At 48.3% G+C, this 17811-nt stretch overlaps 1 protein-coding gene across 2 annotated transcripts in view; it reads left to right on the top strand.

Moving 5' to 3' along the window:
- Positions 1–13138, top strand: part of LOC109880018 (ubiquitin domain-containing protein 2) — a 67642-nt gene extending 54504 nt beyond the window's left edge. For both annotated transcript variants that reach the window (XM_020472244.2, XM_031808103.1), the window contains one exon: positions 10848–13138. In XM_020472244.2, coding sequence (XP_020327833.1) covers positions 10848–11317 — 470 coding nt within the window. In that variant the 3' untranslated portion in view covers positions 11318–13138. The remainder of the gene's footprint in view (positions 1–10847) is intronic.
- Positions 13139–17811: the final 4673 nt, after the last annotated feature.

Below are 17811 nucleotides of genomic sequence, written 5' to 3'. Positions count from 1 at the left end.
GTAGGGGGCCTGTGAGAAAGAGAACCCACTTTACTGTGTAGTGGGCCTGTGAGAGAGAGAGAACCCACTTTACTGTGTAGTGGGCCTGTGAGAGAGATAACCCACTTTACTGTGTAGTGGGCCTGTGAGAGAGAGAACCCACTTTACTGTGTAGTGGGCCTGTGAGAGAGATAACCCACTTTACTGTGTAGTGGGCCTGTGAGAGAGATAACCCACTTTACTGTGTAGTGGGCCTGTGAGAGAGAGAACCCACTTTACTGTGTAGTGGGCCTGTGAGAGAGATAACCCACTTTACTGTGTAGTGGGCCTGTGAGAGAGATGGGCATCGTGTGGCCCTGGACACTGCTGCTTTACAGTGAAGTGAACAGTGATGGTGATGCACGGTGGTAGTTGAGCCTGTCGACAGATTGTTCCCATCCAGCTGGTGTCATTCAGGGCTGTTGTAGCGCTGAGTGTAATGTAGGTTGGGCAGTATACTGTATTTTTGGAGAGGTGGTGCTTCCCCCCTCTCTCTCTCTCTCTCAAATCAAATCAAAATCAAATCAAATGTATTTATATAGCCCTTCATACATCAGCTGATATCTCAAAGTGCTGTACAGAAACCCAGCCTAAAACCCCAAACAGCAAGCAATGCAGGTGTAGAAGCACGGTGGCTAGGAAAAACTCACTAGAAAGGCCAAAACCTAGGAAGAAACCTAGAGAGGAACCAAGCTATGTGGGGTGGCCAGTCCTCTTCTGGCTGTGCCGGGTGGAGATTATAACAGAACATGGCCAAGATGTTCAAATGTTCATAAATGACCAGCATGGTCGTATAATAATAAGGCAGAACAGTTGAAACTGGAGCAGCAGCACGGTCAGGTGGACTGGGGACAGCAAGGAGTCATCATGTCAGGTAGTCCTGGGGCATGGTCCTAGGGCTCAGGTCCTCCGAGAGAGAGAGAGAGAAAGAGAGAATTAGAGAACGCACACTTAGATTCACACAGGACACCGAATAGGACAGGAGAGGTACTCCAGATATAACAAACTGACCCTAGCCCCCCGACACATAAACTACTGCAGCATAAATACTGGAGGCTGAGACAGGAGGGGTCAGGAGACACTGTGGCCCCATCCGAGGACACCCCCAGACAGTCCAAACAGGAAGGATATAACCCCACCCACTTTGCCAAAGCACAGCCCCCACACCACTAGAGGGATATCTTCAACCACCAACTTACCATCCTGAGACAAGGCTGAGTATAGCCCACAAAGATCTCCGCCATGGCACAACCCAAGGGGGGGGCGCCAACCCAGACAGGATGACCACATCTGTGAATCAACCTACTCAGGTGACGCACCCCTTCCAGGGACGGCATGAGAGAGCCCCAGTAGCCAGTGACTCAGCCCCTGTAATAGGGTTAGAGGCAGAGAACCCCAGTGGGAAGAGGGGAACCGGCCAGGCAGAGACAGCAAGGGCGGTTCGTTGCTCCAGAGCCTTTCCGTTCACCTTTCCACTCCTGGGCCAGACTACACTCAATCATATGACCCACTGAAGAGATAAGTCTTCAGTAAGGACTTAAAGGTTGAGACCGAGTTTGCGTCTCTTACATGGGTAGGCAGACCGTTCCATAAAAATGGAGCTCTATAGGAGAAAGCCCTGCCTCCAGCTGTTTGCTTAGAAATTCTAGGGACAATTAGGAGGCCTGCGTCTTGTGACCGTAGCGTACGTGTAGGTATGTACGGCAGGACCAAATCAGAGAGATAGGTAGGAGCAAGCCCATGTAATGCTTTGTAGGTTAGCAGTAAAACCTTGAAATCAGCCCTTGCTTTGACAGGAAGCTAGTGTAGAGAGGCTAGCACTGGAGTAATATGATCAAATCTTTTGGTTCTAGTCAGGATTCTAGCAGCCGTATTTAGCACCAACTGAAGTTTATTTAGTGCTTTATCCAGGTAGCCTTAAAGTAGAGCATTGCAGTAGTCTAACCTAGAAGTGACAAAAGCATGGATACATTTTTCTGCATCATTTTTGGACAGAAGGTTTCTGATTTTTGCAATGTTACGTAGATGGAAAAAAAGCTGTCCTTGAAATGGTCTTGATATGTTCTTCAAAAGAGAAATCAGGGTCCAGAGTAACGCCGAGGTCCTTCACAGTTTTATTTGAGACGACTGTACAACCATTAAGATTAATTGTCAGATTCAACAGAAGATCTCTTTGTTTCTTGGGACCTAGAACAAGCATCTCTGTTTTGTCCGAGTTTAAAAGTAGAAAGTTTGCAGCCATCCACTTCCTTATGTCTGAAACACATGCTTCTAGCAAGGGCAATTTTGGGGCTTCACCATGTTTCATTGAAATGTACAGCTGTGTGTCATCCGCATAGCAGTGAAAGTTAACATTATGTTTTCGAATAACATCCCCAAGAGGTAAAATATAGTGAAAACAATAGTGGTCCCAAAACGGAACCTTGAGGAACACCGAAATTTACAGTTGATTTGTCAGAGGACAAACCATTCACAGAGACAAACTGATATCTTTCCGACAGATAAGATCTAAACCAGGCCAGAACTTGTCCGTGTTGACCAATTTGGGTTTCCAATCTCTCCAAAAGAATGTGGTGATCGATGGTATCAAAAGCAGCACTAAGGTCTAGGAGCACGAGGACAGATGCAGAGCCTCGGTCCGATGCCATTAAAATGTCATTTACCACCTTCACAAGTGCCGTCTCAGTGCTATGATGGGGTCTAAAACCAGACTGAAGCATTTCGTATACATTGTTTGTCTTCAGGAAGGCAGTAAGTTGCTGCGCAACAGCCTTTTCTAAAATTTTTGAGAGGAATGGAAGATTCGATATAGGCCGATAGTTTTTTATATTTTCTGGGTCAAGGTTTGGCTTTTTCAAGAGAGGCTTTATTTACTCACTTTTAGTGAGTTTGGTACACATCCGGTGGATAGAGAGACGTTTATTATGTTCAACATAGGAGGGCCAAGCACAGGAAGCAGCTCTTTCAGTAGTTTAGTTGGAATAGGGTCCAGTATGCATCTTGAAGGTTTAGAGGCCATGATTATTTTCATCATTGTGTCAAGAGATATAGTACTAAAACACTTGAGCGTCTCTCTTGATCCTAGGTCCTGGGAGAGTTGTGCAGACTTGTGCAGCTTTGAAGGAATACGCAGATTTAAAGAAGAGTCCGTAATTTGCTTTCTAATAATCATAATATTTTCCTCAAAGAAGTTCATGAATTTATCACTGCTAAAGTGAAAGTCATCCTCTCTTGGGGAATGCTGCTTTTTAGTTAGCTTTGCGACAGTATCAAAAAGGAATTTCGGATTGTTCTTATTTTCCTCAATTAAGTTAGAAAAATAGGATGATCGAGCAGCAGTAAGGGCTCTACGGTACTGTCTTTCCAAGCTACTCTCTCTCTCTCTCTCTCTCTCTCTCTCTCTCTCTCTCTCCCCTCTCTCTCTCTCTCTCTCTCCCCTCTCTCTCTCTCCCCTCTCCCTCTCTCTCTTCCCCCCTCTCTCTCTCTCTCTCTCTCTCTCTCTCTCTTACCCCTTCTCTCTCTCTCTCTCTCTTCCCCCCTCTCTCTCTCTTCCCCCTCTCTTTCTCTCTCTCTCTCTCTCTCTCTCCCCTCTCTCTCTCTCTCTTCCCCCCTCTCTCTCTCTCTCCTCCTCCTCTCTCTCTCCTCTCCTCCCCACTCTCTCTCCCCCCTCTCTCTCTCTCTTCCCCCCTCTCTCTCTCCTCCCCTCTCTCTCTCTGCCTGATCCCCCTTTCTCTCTTCCCCCTCTCTCTCTCCTCCCCTCTCTCTCTCTGCCTGATCCCCCTTTCTCTCCCCCCCCCCTCTCTTTCTCTCGCTCACTCTCTCTGCCTGACCTCTGCTTTTCTCCTCCCCTTTTTCTCCTTCTCTCTCTTCCCCCCCCTCTCTCTCTCTTCTCCCCTCTCCCTCCCTTTCTCTCCCCCCTCTCTTTCCCTCTCTCTCCCCCCTCTCTCTCTGCCTGACCTCTGCATTCTCTCCTCCCCTTTTTCTCCCTCTCTTTCTCGCTCTCTCTCTCCCACCCCCTCGTACTCCCCGCTCTCACTCTCACTCTCTCTCTGCCTGACCTCTGCTTTCTCTCCTCCCCTCTCTCCCCCTCTCTCTTTCTCTCTCAATCTCTCTCTCTCTTTCAACTCTTTCTGTCCCATTCAGAGGAATCTGAGTGATGATGGGAGGATGAAGTAGGAGAGAGGGAGGTGGTTCAGTACTGTGGCCAGTGTAGAGAAACCTCTAAAGGAAGGCAGTATTAATGAGAGGTCAGTAGACGGGCTTCCTCTGAGAGGAGGAGATTAATGGAGAGCATTAGTCTCCAGTCCCGTCTGTCGTATCCTTCACAATCACTTCCTCTTCACACTGCATGGTGAACAGAGTCACTTTTAGACCGATAAAATGTGCTTCTAAGTGATTTGTGAAGCCTCTGTATTGGACTAAAGAAGATGTTCTCTTTATACCTCTCTCACTGCCTGCTAGCTGTGTGACTGACTGACTGACAGACTGCACTGACTGGTCTGGTCTAAAGAGGCTGACTGATTGACTGACTGGCAGACTGACTGACTGACAGACTGCACTGACTGGTCTGGTCTAAAGGGGCTGACTGACTGACTGACTGACAGACTGCATTGACTGGTCTGGTCTAAAGAGGCTGACTGACTGACTTACTGTAGTGACTGGTCTGGTCTAAAGGGGCTGACTGACTGACTGACTGTATTGACTGGTCTGGTCTAAAGAGGCTGACTGACTGACTGACTGACTGACTGACTGACTTACTGTAGTGGTCTGGTCTAAAGGGGCTGACTGACTGACTGACAGACTGCACTGACTGGTCTGGTCTGAAGAGGCTGACTGACTGACTTACTGTAGTGGTCTGGTCTAAAGAGGCTGACTGACTGACTTACTGTAGTGACTGGTCTGGTCTAAAGGGGCAGACTGACTGACTTACTGTAGTGGTCTGGTCTAAAGAGGCTGACTGACTGACTTACTGTAGTGACTGGTCTGGTCTAAAGGGGCTGACTGACTGACTTACTGTAGTGGTCTGGTCTAAAGAGGCTGACTGACTGGCTGACTGACGGGCCAGTCTGGGACTGTTTTCTGGGCCTCAGTAAAGACAGATGGGTTGCCTCCCTCAATGTTCCAATATTCCGTCTTGCACGTCTGTACACGTTTTGGCATCAATTTGGACAATCACTCACTCACTCACTCACTCACATAAGAGCTGTTGAAATCAGAAAGCCTTGATGCTCCTCGTCACATCAACATTCAGCATGCAGAGATTCTTCACGTGCTCTCGCACAATTGATCACATTTTCATTGACTTTCCTGCTCTACATTGAAATAGGTTATTTTATTTGCAGAAATGACTGTTTATTGTGGTGACATTATTGAGTGTGTTGTGAAGTAGCCTTAAGAATGGATGTGTGGGGACTAAAGAATAGACTGTTCCAACATAAAGCAACAGTTAAATGGAGCCCTGCTTCACTCAGTTTAGTCTTTCCATGGTAAGTCATTGATCATTCACTAGTCCTGTCTGTGTGCTAATGAGGACAGAAAATATACATTTTTACAAGCAGTCTCTAGAACCAAAAAGGGTTCTTCGGCTGTCCCCATAGGAGAACCCTTTGAAGAACCGTTTTGATTCCAGGTAGAACCCTTTTGGTTCCAGGTAGAGCCCTTTTGGTTTCAGGTAGAACCATTTTGATTTCAGGTAGAACCCTATTTGGTTCCAGGTAGAACCATTTTGATTCCAGGTAGAACCCATTTGATTCCAGGTAGGGCCCTTTTTGTTCCAGGTAGAACAATTTTTATTCCAGGTAGAACCCTTTTGATTTCAGGTAGAACCCTATTTGGTTCCAGGTAGAACCATTTTGATTCCAGCTAGAACCCTTTTGGTTCCAGGTAGAACCCTGTTTGGTTCCAGGTAGAACCGATTTGATTCCAAGTAGAACCCTATTTGGTTCCAGGTAGAACTGATCTGGTTGTTGTCATTTATGGGCCTAGCTGGGACACGTACAGGACTGGCCTTTATGACTGGGACATGTACAGGACTGGCCTTTATGGCTGGGACACGTACAGGACTGGCCTTTATGACTGGGACACGTACAGGACTGGCCTTTATGGCTGGGACACGTACAGGACTGGCCTTTATGGCTGGGACACGTACAGGACTGGCCTTTATGACTGGGACACGTACAGGACTGGCCTTTATGGCTGGGACACGTACAGGACTGGCCTATTCTCTAAAAGACATCTGTCAATCCATATCACATATCACCAACACACATTTTATTACCACAATTCTGTCATTGTTCCTCTGCGCTGAAGTAGATTGCGTGTGTGTCCCTGCATCTGCTAATAAAAGGTGTGTGTGTGGGGGGGGGGTGTAGTGTGACGAACAGACAGCATGAAACCGCTACTCCCTCATCCTTCCTGAATACCACACAAATAGAGAGTAGAGATGAGTCAATGACAAGTGTGTTCCCGTGTCATAGGTCAGTGAAACATCCTCCTTTCTATTCTCCCTCCTCTCTGTTCTCCCTCTCCTTCTCTCTATTCTCCCTCTCCTTCTCTCTGTTCTCCCTCTCCTTCTCTCTATTCTCCCTCCTCTCTCTATTATCTCTCCTTCTCTCTGTTCTCCCTCTCCTTCTCTCTATTCTCCCTCTCCTTCTCTCTGTTCTCCCTCTCCTTCTCTCTATTCTCCCTCCTCTCTCTATTATATCTCCTTCTCTCTGTTCTCCCTCTCCTTCTCTCTGTTCTCCCTCTCCTTCTCTCTATTCTCCCTCCTCTCTCTATTATATCTCCTTCTCTCTGTTCTCCCTCTCCTTCTCTCTGTTCTCCCTCTCCTTCTCTCTATTCTCCCTCCTCTCTCTATTATATCTCCTTCTCTCTGTTCTCCCTCTCCTTCTCTCTGTTCTCCCTCTCCTTCTCTCTATTCTCCCTCCTCTCTCTATTATCTCTCCTTCTCTCTGTTCTCCCTCTCCTTCTCTCTATTCTCCCTCTCCTTCTCTCTGTTCTCCCTCTCCTTCTCTCTATTCTCCCTCCTCTCTCTATTATCTCTCCTTCTCTCTGTTCTCCCTCTCCTTCTCTCTATTCTCCCTCCTCTCTCTATTATATCTCCTTCTCTCTGTTCTCCCTCTCCTTCTATCTGTTCTCCCTCTCCTTCTATCTGTTCTCCCTCTCCTTCTATCTGTTCTCCCTCTCCTTCTCTCTATTCTCCCTCCTCTCTCTATTATCTCTCCTTCTCTCTGTTCTCCCTCTCCTTCTCTCTATTCTCCCTCTCCTTCTCTATGTTCTCCCTCTCCTTCTCTCTATTCTCCCTCCTCTCTCTATTATCTCTCCTTCTCTCTGTTCTCCCTCTCCTTCTATCTGTTCTCCCTCTCCTTCTCTCTGTTCTCCCTCTCCTTCTCTCTATTCTCCCTCTCCTTCTCTCTATTCTCCCTCTCCTTCTCTCTGTTCTCCCTCTCCTTCTCTCTGTTCTCCCTCTCCTTCTCTCTGTTCTCCCTCTCCTTCTCTCTATTCTCCCTCTCCTTCTCTCTGTTCTCCCTCTCCTTCTCTCTATTCTCCCTCTCCTTCTCTCTGTTCTCCCTCTCCTTCTCTCTGTTCTCCCTCTCCTTCTCTCTATTCTCCCTCTCCTTCTCTCTGTTCTCCCTCTCCTTCTCTCTATTCTCCCTCCTCTCTCTATTATCTCTCCTTCTCTCTGTTCTCCCTCTCCTTCTATCTGTTCTCCCTCTCCTTCTCTCTGTTCTCCCTCTCCTTCTCTCTATTCTCCCTCCTCTCTCTATTATATCTCCTTCTCTCTGTTCTCCCTCTCCTTCTCTCTGTTCTCCCTCTCCTTCTCTCTGTTCTCCCTCTCCTTCTCTCTATTATCTCTCCTTCTCTCTGTTCTCCCTCTCCTTCTCTCTGTTCTCCCTCTCCTTCTCTCTGTTCTCCCTCTCCTTCTCTCTGTTCTCCCTCTCCTTCTCTCTGTTCTCCCTCTCCTTCTTTCTATTCTCCTCCTCCTCTCTATTATCTCTCCTTCTATCTGTTCTCCCTCTCCTTCTCTCTATTCTCCCTCTCCTTCTCTCTGTTCTCCCTCTCCTTCTCTCTGTTCTCCCTCTCCTTCTCTCTATTCTCCCCTCTCCTTCTCTCTGTTCTCCCTCTCCTTCTCTCTATCTCCCTCTCCTTCTCTCTGTTCTCCCTCTCCTTCTCTCTGTTCTCCCTCTCCTTCTCTCTATTCTCCCTCTCCTTCTCTCTGTTCTCCCTCTCCTTCTCTCTATTCTCCCTCTCCTTCTCTCTGTTCTCCCTCTCCTTCTCTCTGTTCTCCCTCTCCTTCTTTCTATTCTCCCTCTCCTTCTCTCTGTTCTCCCTCTCCTTCTCTCTATTCTCCCTCCTCTCTCTATTATCTCTCCTTCTCTCTGTTCTCCCTCTCCTTCTATCTGTTCTCCCTCTCCTTCTCTCTATTCTCCCTCCTCTCTCTATTATATCTCCTTCTCTCTGTTCTCCCTCTCCTTCTCTCTGTTCTCCCTCTCCTTCTCTCTGTTCTCCCTCTCCTTCTCTCTGTTCTCCCTCTCCTTCTCTCTGTTCTCCCTCTCCTTCGCTCTATTCTCCCTCTCCTTCTCTCTGTTCTCCCTCTCCTTCTCTCTGTTCTCCCTCTCCTTCTCTCTGTTCTCCCTCTCCTTCTCTCTGTTCTCCTCGCCTTCTCTCTGTTCTCCCTCTCCTTCTCTCTATTCTCCCTCCTCTCTCTATTATATCTCCTTCTCTCTATTATCTCTCCTTCTCTCTATTCTCCCTCTCCTTCTCTCTGTTCTCCATCTCCTTCTCTCTATTCTCCCTCCTCTCTCTATTATCTCTCCTTCTCTCTGTTCTCCCTCTCCTTCTATCTGTTCTCCCTCTCCTTCTCTCTGTTCTCCCTCTCCTTCTCTCTATTCTCCCTCCTCTCTCTATTATATCTCCTTCTCTCTGTTCTCCCTCTCCTTCTCTCTGTTCTCCCTCTCCTTCTCTCTGTTCTCCCTCTCCTTCTCTCTGTTCTCCCTCTCCTTCTCTCTGTTCTCCCTCTCCTTCTCTCTGTTCTCCCTCTCCTTCTCTCTGTTCTCCCTCTCCTTCTCTCTATTCTCCCTCTCCTTCTCTCTGTTCTCCCTCTCCTTCTCTCTGTTCTCCCTCTCCTTCTCTCTGTTCTCTCCTCTCCTTCTCTCTGTTCTCCTCTCTCTGTTCTCCCTCTCCTTCTCTCTATTCTCCCTCCTCTCTCTATTATATCTCCTTCTCTCTGTTCTCCCTCTCCTTATCTCTGTTCTCCCTCTCCTTCTCTCTGTTCTCCCTCTCCCTCTCTCTATTCTCCCTCTCCTTCTCTCTATTCTCCCTCCTCTCTCTATTATCTCTTCTTCTCTCTCTATTCTTCCTCTATACTCTCTCTATTCTCTCTATTCTCTCTATTCTCTCTCCTCTCTATTCTCTCTCTGCTCTCTATTCTTTCTCTCTTCTCTCTCCTCTCTATTCTCTCTCTTCTCTCTATTCTTTCTCTCTATTCTCTCTCCTCTCTATTCTCTCTCTTCTCTCTATTCTTTCTCTCTCTTCTCTCTCCTCTCTATTCTCTCTCTTCTCTCTATTCTTTCTCTCTATTCTCTCTCCTCTCTATTCTCTCTCTCCTCTCTCTTCTCTCCTCTCTATTATTTCTCTCTATTCTCTCTCTATTATCTCTCCTTCTCTCTATATTCTTCCTCTCTCCTCTCTATCCTCTCTCTATTCTCTCTCTTCTCTCTATTCTCTTTGTCTATTCTATCTATTCTCTCTGTCTATTCTCTCTGTCTATTCTATCTATTCTCTTTATATATTCTCTCTGTCTATTATCTCTGTCTATTCTATCTATTCTTTCTATCTATTCTCTCTGTCTATTCTATCTATTCTCTCTGTCTATTCTCTTTATGTATTCTCTCTGTCTATTCTATATGTTCTCTGTCTATTCTATCTATTCTCTCTGTCTATTCTCTCTGTCTATTCTATATATTCTCTGTCTATTCTATATATTCTCTGTCTATTCTCTCTGTCTATTCTCTCTGTCTATTCTATCTATTCTCTCTGTCTATTCTCTCTGTCTATTCTATATATTCTCTGTCTACTCTCTCTGTCTATTCTCTCTGTCTATTCTATCTATTCTCTCTGTCTATTCTCTCTGTCTATTCTCTCTGTCTATTCTATATATTCTCTGTCTACTCTCTCTCTCCTCTATCTCTGTCTATTCTCGCTGTCTATTCTCTCTGTCTATTCTCTCCCCTCTCTCTCTCTCTATTCTCTCTCTCTCTGTCTATTCTCTCTCTCTCTCTCTCTATTCTCTCTCTCTGTCTATTCTCTCTCTCTCTCTGTCTATTCTCTCCTCTCTCTCTCTCTCTCTCTCTCTCTCTCTCTCTCTCTATTCTCTCTCTCTCTCTGTCTATTCTCTCTCTCTCTCTGTCTATTCTCTCCCCTCTCTCTCTCTCTCTCTATTCTCTCTCTCTCTCTCTGTCTATTCTCTCCCCTCTCTCTCTCTCTCTCTCTCCCCTCTCTCTCTCTCTATTCTCTCTCTCTCTCTCTCTCTGTCTATTCTCTCCCCTCTCTCTCTCTCTATTCTCTCTCTATTCTATCCATCTAGTCAACATTCCATCAAGATGAACATATAGAAGAGTAATATGGCCTGATATATGATATATATAGAAATAAGAGCAGAGAGAGAGAGATTGAGAGTCAGAGCAGAGGTAGTAGACAGACCTGAATATTGGGGAACCTATTGAAATGACTAGAAGGTCAGACTGCATAATTAACCAGATGTCATTGGTCTGTCCTGTTTAGTAATTGACTTTGTTCCTCTGTCCCTCTGTGTGTGTGTGTCCCTGCAGGCGCGCTGACGGAGTGCTATGATGAGCTGGGGAATCGCTACCAGCTACCAGTCTACTGCCTGTCCCCACCCGTCAACATGATCGAGGAGAAGAGTGACCTTGAGAGCCTTGAGGTCAGCGAGCCCCCCCCCAGCGAGGGTCAGGAGTGCCAGCTACGCCTGCGTCTGTCCACGGGCCGGGACCTGCGCCTGGCGGTGAGGACCACGGACACGGTGCAGCACATGAAGCGGCAGCTGCAGGCGGTGGAGGGCGTGTCGGCGGCCACCCAGCGCTGGTTCTTCTCAGGCCGGCCGCTCACAGACAAGATGAAGCTGGAGGAGCTGAAGATCTCCAGAGACTACGTGGTGCAGGTGATCATCAGCCAGCCCCCCGCCCCCCTGCCCACCCAGGCACCGCCCGTCCCCACACCAACCACACCCACGTCCATGCCCGCCACACTGCCCCAGGACCCCACGCCCGTAGAGAACTAGTGCCTGGCACCTGGAGAGGGCACGCATGCAGGAAAAGACAGACCACCAAGGGAAGACCAGCTTTTGACAAGTGGAGATTTGAGTGCGGTTGTGAGGCAGACACGTGTCTGAGCAGATGAAGGAACAGTTCTTTAGAACCGAGCCGAGCTAGGTGGTCATGTAAAGTGTTTGTTTAGAGTTGTGTGAGGGTTTGTTAAGCTGTGTGCCCTCCCTCTCTCTTCTCCTCTCTCCTCCACGAGACGGGGAGGTGTTTCTGCAAGGCATGCTGGGATAGCAGCAGGGGTGTCTCTGTGCCTCAGCCAGAGCAGGAGGACTCCGCCTCCGTGACTGAAGACAACCAACCAGGAGCAGCAAGAGACTCCACCACAGGACAGGAACACCTGCTAACCTGGCATTTCAAAAATCTACCTTTTACAAAAACTCTTTAAAAAAAACTTGTCTTGTTTTTAGTGGAAACTGAACAACCAAAAAATAAGATCTGAGGAAATATACAGTAACAGCCCATGTTGTTACAAACCATTTTCCAGAACCCCCTGCCTGTTCTCCATCTCCTCTGTAGCTTCTAGTCAGCCAGCTGTCAGTCCTTCTATTGCCCCCCCCCCCCCCCCCCCCCCCCGTAGTAGCCTTGACCTGACCTGTAGCCTCTTTCTGCAGACGTTACATGTAGCTCTGTCAGTCAACTCGTCCTCCCCCGGGAGCCTTCCTCCCCCGGGAGCCTTCCTCCCCCAGGAGCCTTCCTCCCCCGGGGGCCTTCCTCCCCCAGGAGCCTTCCTCCCCCAGGAGCCTTCCTCCCCCAGGAGCCTTCCTCCCCCGGGGGCCTTCCTCCCCCGGGAGCCTACCTTTTAGTTGTGATCTTGGTTTGTGAAGTTAGTAGGCCGTCACTGCGTCGGATTAGTTCCCTTCTCATTCCCCAGTAAACATCCCATTATGTAAACGTGACACTTTCACCCTCCTGTTGTCTATTCAAAACTGATATTATCTTAAGATGAACTTCTGGAGGTTTCCGCAGAACTTAAAAAACTATAATGTTGTACAAACTGAATGTGCTGGGATGAAGTGGCAACGTTTTAAATGACATTAATGTTTAGAAATTCTGCTTCACTGTACTTTAACATACTTATCAGAGCAATGTATTTAGCATTGCGTAATCATTTGTGTGTGTGTAAGAGAGAGAGAGAGACAGAGAGAGAGAGAGACAGAGAGAGAGAGAAAGAGAGAGAGGAGAGAAAGAGAGAGAGGAGAGAAAGAGAGAGAGAAAGAGAGAGAGAAAGAGAGAGAAAGAGAGAGAGAGACAGAGAGAAAGAGAGAGAGACAGTGACAGAGAGAGCGAGAGAGACAGAGAGAGATAGAGAGAGAGAGAGAGAGAGAGAGTGTGTACTGCATGTTTGAGAGGGTGTTGAGAGAGAGACAGAGAGAGAGAGCGAAAGAGAGAGAGAGAGAGAGACAGAGAGAGAAAGAGAGAGAGAGTGTACTGCATGTTTGAGAGGGTGTTGAGGGTGTTGAGGGTGTTGAGAGACAGGGTGTTCAATATGATCTGGTGACAAGAGTCAGACCTTATAACATAGAGGGGTTTTACAACCTTAGCAGGACTCTAGGGGTTGTACTGTGGACAGACTAAGTCACACCAGTCGTCTTGACCTTTACTCCAGCAGCTGTTCACACAGACTTCCTCTGTATCTCTCGCGGTGTGTTTGACTGTGTGTTTTTAAGGTACATTGAGACGTATTCATGAAGAAAAAAAATGAATTTCAGAAACCCAGTTGCATATTTTGATGAAATAGAATGTTTTTAATTAAATTGACCAACATTTGTACGCCACAATTTCTGTGTCTCTCTCATTTCATTGGACCAGTTGATGGGAATAGTAGTGGCGCTGGGGTTTCAGTCAGGAAGGAAAAGCAGAATAAATGGAATGGCAAACTGAACTAGCAGAACTCCATCTTCCCTGTAGTATAACCTGTCCCATACAGAGGCTAATGTGGGGAAGTAGTATTGGGGGGTGGAGGTGCTGTCATTTATTTCGCCAATGGGGAGTGGGGGGGGACATATATTTTTGCCCGCGCTGGTGCTATAAACGGATATATCTGCTGATATAGGACTATTACAGTGCACTACTTTTGTAAAAATAATTATATACTATATATTTTTTAATTGTGATTTTTCAGTGGGTGTCAGTAGCCCTACTTCCCTCGGCTATGAATCTATAGATTCTATACCAACACAGATGTGAAGAACAGAGTCATGTTCAGAAGGAACAAAACATATATTTTTCTCCTGTTTCGTACCTACTGACCATGACCCCTATTTGGGGTTCAGAGTCAAAGCACACTGGCATTGTGTTGTTGTGGCTTTACAGGATGTTGGTCTGCAGCAGAGGAGGAAGATGTGCTCTACACTTCCTTTGTGGGGTTTCCACCCTTTGGAAAGACAATGAAGAACAAGGAAGCAGCTTTGTGAGCGTAGTTCCATATTTCCTCTCATCTGCTGACAGAGAATACATCATTTTTTTGCATCACTGTAGAGAGAGATGGACCTTTTGTCCATGTTGGGAAGACTAAATAGTCTGCATGTTTACACATTAGCCTGGATACCCTAGGCACGCAAACCACCATCCACTCTCCTGGTCATGAGTCTGCCTGTGGACCTCCATGTTTACACATTAGCCTGGATACCCTAGGCACGCAAACCACCATCCACTCTCCTGGTCATGAGTCTGCCTGTGGACCTCCATGTTTACACATTAGCCTGGATACCCTAGGCACGCAAACCACCATCCACTCTCCTGGTCATGAGTCTGCCTGTGGACCTCCATGTTTACGCATTAGCCTGGATACCCTAGGCACGCAAACCACCATCCACTCTCCTGGTCATGAGTCTGCCTGTGGACCTCCATGTTTACACATTAGCCTGGATACCCTAGGCACGCAAACCACCATCCACTCTCCTGGTCATGAGTCTGCCTGTGGACCTCCATGTTTACACATTAGCCTGGATACCCTAGGCACGCAAACCACCATCCACTCTCCTGGTCATGAGTCTGCCTGTGGACCTCCATGTTTACACATTAGCGTGGATACCCTAGGCACGCAAACCACCATCCACTCTCCTGGTCATGAGTCTGCCTGTGGACCTCCATGTTTACACATTAGCCTGGATATCCTAGGCACGCAAACCACCATCCACTCTCCTGGTCATGAGTCTGCCTGTGGACCTCCATGTTTACACATTAGCCTGGATACCCTAGGCACGCAAACCACCATCCACTCTCCTGGTCATGAGTCTGCCTGTGGACCTCCATGTTTACACATTAGCCTGGATACCCTAGGCACGCAAACCACCATCCACTCTCCTGGTCATGAGTCTGCCTGTGGACCTCCATGTTTACACATTAGCCTGGATACCCTAGGCACGCAAACCACCATCCACTCTCCTGGTCATGAGTCTGCCTGTGGACCTCCATGTTTACACATTAGCCTGGATACCCTAGGCACGCAAACCACCATCCACTCTCCTGGTCATGAGTCTGCCTGTGGACCTCCATGTTTACACATTAGCCTGGATACCCTAGGCACGCAAACCACCATCCACTCTCCTGGTCATGAGTCTACCTGTGGACCTCCATGTTTACACATTAGCCTGAATACCCTAGGCACGCAAACCACCATCCACTCTCCTGGTCATGAGTCTGCCTGTGGACCTCCATGTTTACACATTAGCCTGGATACCCTAGGCACGCAAACCACCATCCACTCTCCTGGTCATGAGTCTGCCTGTGGACCTCCATGTTTACACATTAGCCTGGATACCCTAGGCACGCAAACCACCATCCACTCTCCTGGTCATGAGTCTACCTGTGGACCTCCATGTTTACACATTAGCCTGGATACCCTAGGCACGCAAACCACCATCCACTCTCCTGGTCATGAGTCTGCCTGTGGACCTCCATGTTTACACATTAGCCTGGATACCCTAGGCACGCAAACCACCATCCACTCTCCTGGTCATGAGTCTGCCTGTGGACCTCCATGTTTACACATTAGCCTGGATACCCTAGGCACGCAAACCACCATCCACTCTCCTGGTCATGAGTCTGCCTGTGGACCTCCATGTTTACACATTAGCCTGGATACCCTAGGCACGCAAACCACCATCCACTCTCCTGGTCATGAGTCTGCCTGTGGACCTCCATGTTTACACATTAGCCTGGATACCCTAGGCACGCAAACCACCATCCACTCTCCTGGTCATGAGTCTGCCTGTGGACCTCCATGTTTACACATTAGCCTGGATACCCTAGGCACGCAAACCACCATCCACTCTCCTGGTCATGAGTCTGCCTGTGGACCTCCATGTTTACACATTAGCCTGGATACCCTAGGCACACAAACCACCATCCACTCTCCTGGTCATGAGTCTGCCTGTGGACCTCCATGTTTACACATTAGCCTGGATACCCTAGGCACGCAAACCACCATCCACTCTCCTGGTCATGAGTCTGCCTGTGGACCTCCATGTTTACACATTAGCCTGGATACCCTAGGCACGCAAACCACCATCCACTCTCCTGGTCATGAGTCTACCTGTGGACCTCCCATGTTTACACATTAGCCTGGATACCCTAGGCACGCAAACCACCATCCACTCTCCTGGTCATGAGTCTACCTGTGGACCTCCCATGTTTACACATTAGCCTGGATACCCTAGGCACGCAAACCACCATCCACTCTCCTGGTCATGAGTCTGCCTGTGGACCTCCATGTTTACACATTAGCCTGGATACCCTAGGCACGCAAACCACCATCCACTCTCCTGGTCATGAGTCTACCTGTGGACCTCCCATGTTTACACATTAGCCTGGATACCCTAGGCACGCAAACCACCATCCACTCTCCTGGTCATGAGTCTGCCTGTGGACCTCCATGTTTACACATTAGCCTGGATACCCTAGGCACGCAAACCACCATCCACTCTCCTGGTCATGAGTCTACCTGTGGACCTCCCATGTTTACACATTAGCCTGGATACCCTAGGCACGCAAACCACCATCCACTCTCCTGGTCATGAGTCTGCCTGTGGACCTCCATGTTTACACATTAGCCTGGATACCCTAGGCACGCAAACCACCATCCACTCTCCTGGTCATGAGTCTGCCTGTGGACCTCCATGTTTACACATTAGCCTGGATACCCTAGGCACGCAAACCACCATCCACTCTCCTGGTCATGAGTCTACCTGTGGACCTCCATGTTTACACATTAGCCTGAATACCCTAGGCACGCAAACCACCATCCACTCTCCTGGTCATGAGTCTGCCTGTGGACCTCCATGTTTACACATTAGCCTGGATACCCTAGGCACGCAAACCACCATCCACTCTCCTGGTCATGAGTCTGCCTGTGGACCTCCATGTTTACACATTAGCCTGGATACCCTAGGCACGCAAACCACCATCCACTCTCCTGGTCATGAGTCTGCCTGTGGACCTCCATGTTTACACATTAGCCTGGATACCCTAGGCACGCAAACCACCATCCACTCTCCTGGTCATGAGTCTGCCTGTGGACCTCCATGTTTACACATTAGCCTGGATACCCTAGGCACGCAAACCACCATCCACTCTCCTGGTCATGAGTCTGCCTGTGGACCTCCATGTTTACACATTAGCCTGGATACCCTAGGCACGCAAACCACCATCCACTCTCCTGGTCATGAGTCTACCTGTGGACCTCCATGTTTACACATTAGCCTGGATACCCTAGGCACGCAAACCACCATCCACTCTCCTGGTCATGAGTCTGCCTGTGGACCTCCATGTTTACACATTAGCCTGGATACCCTAGGCACGCAAACCACCATCCACTCTCCTGGTCATGAGTCTGCCTGTGGACCTCCATGTTTACACATTAGCCTGGATACCCTAGGCACGCAAACCACCATCCACTCTCCTGGTCATGAGTCTGCCTGTGGACCTCCATGTTTACACATTAGCCTGGATACCCTAGGCACGCAAACCACCATCCACTCTCCTGGTCATGAGTCTGCCTGTGGACCTCCATGTTTACACATTAGCCTGGATACCCTAGGCACGCAAACCACCATCCACTCTCCTGGTCATGAGTCTGCCTGTGGACCTCCATGTTTACACATTAGCCTGGATACCCTAGGCACGCAAACCACCATCCACTCTCCTGGTCATGAGTCTGCCTGTGGACCTCCATGTTTACACATTAGCCTGGATACCCTAGGCACGCAAACCACCATCCACTCTCCTGGTCATGAGTCTGCCTGTGGACCTCCATGTTTACACATTAGCCTGGATACCCTAGGCACGCAAACCACCACCCACTCTCCTGGTCATGAGTCTGCCTGTGGACCTCCATGTTTACACATTAGCCTGGATACCCTAGGCACGCAAACCACAATCCACTCTCCTGGTCATGAGTCTGCCTGTGGACCTCCATGTTTACACATTAGCGTGGATACCCTAGGCACGC

This window comes from Oncorhynchus kisutch, linkage group LG28 (assembly GCF_002021735.2).
Source record: "Oncorhynchus kisutch isolate 150728-3 linkage group LG28, Okis_V2, whole genome shotgun sequence".
NCBI classification, from domain to species: domain Eukaryota; kingdom Metazoa; phylum Chordata; class Actinopteri; order Salmoniformes; family Salmonidae; genus Oncorhynchus; species Oncorhynchus kisutch.
This window is presented reverse-complemented; position numbering and strand designations above follow the sequence as displayed.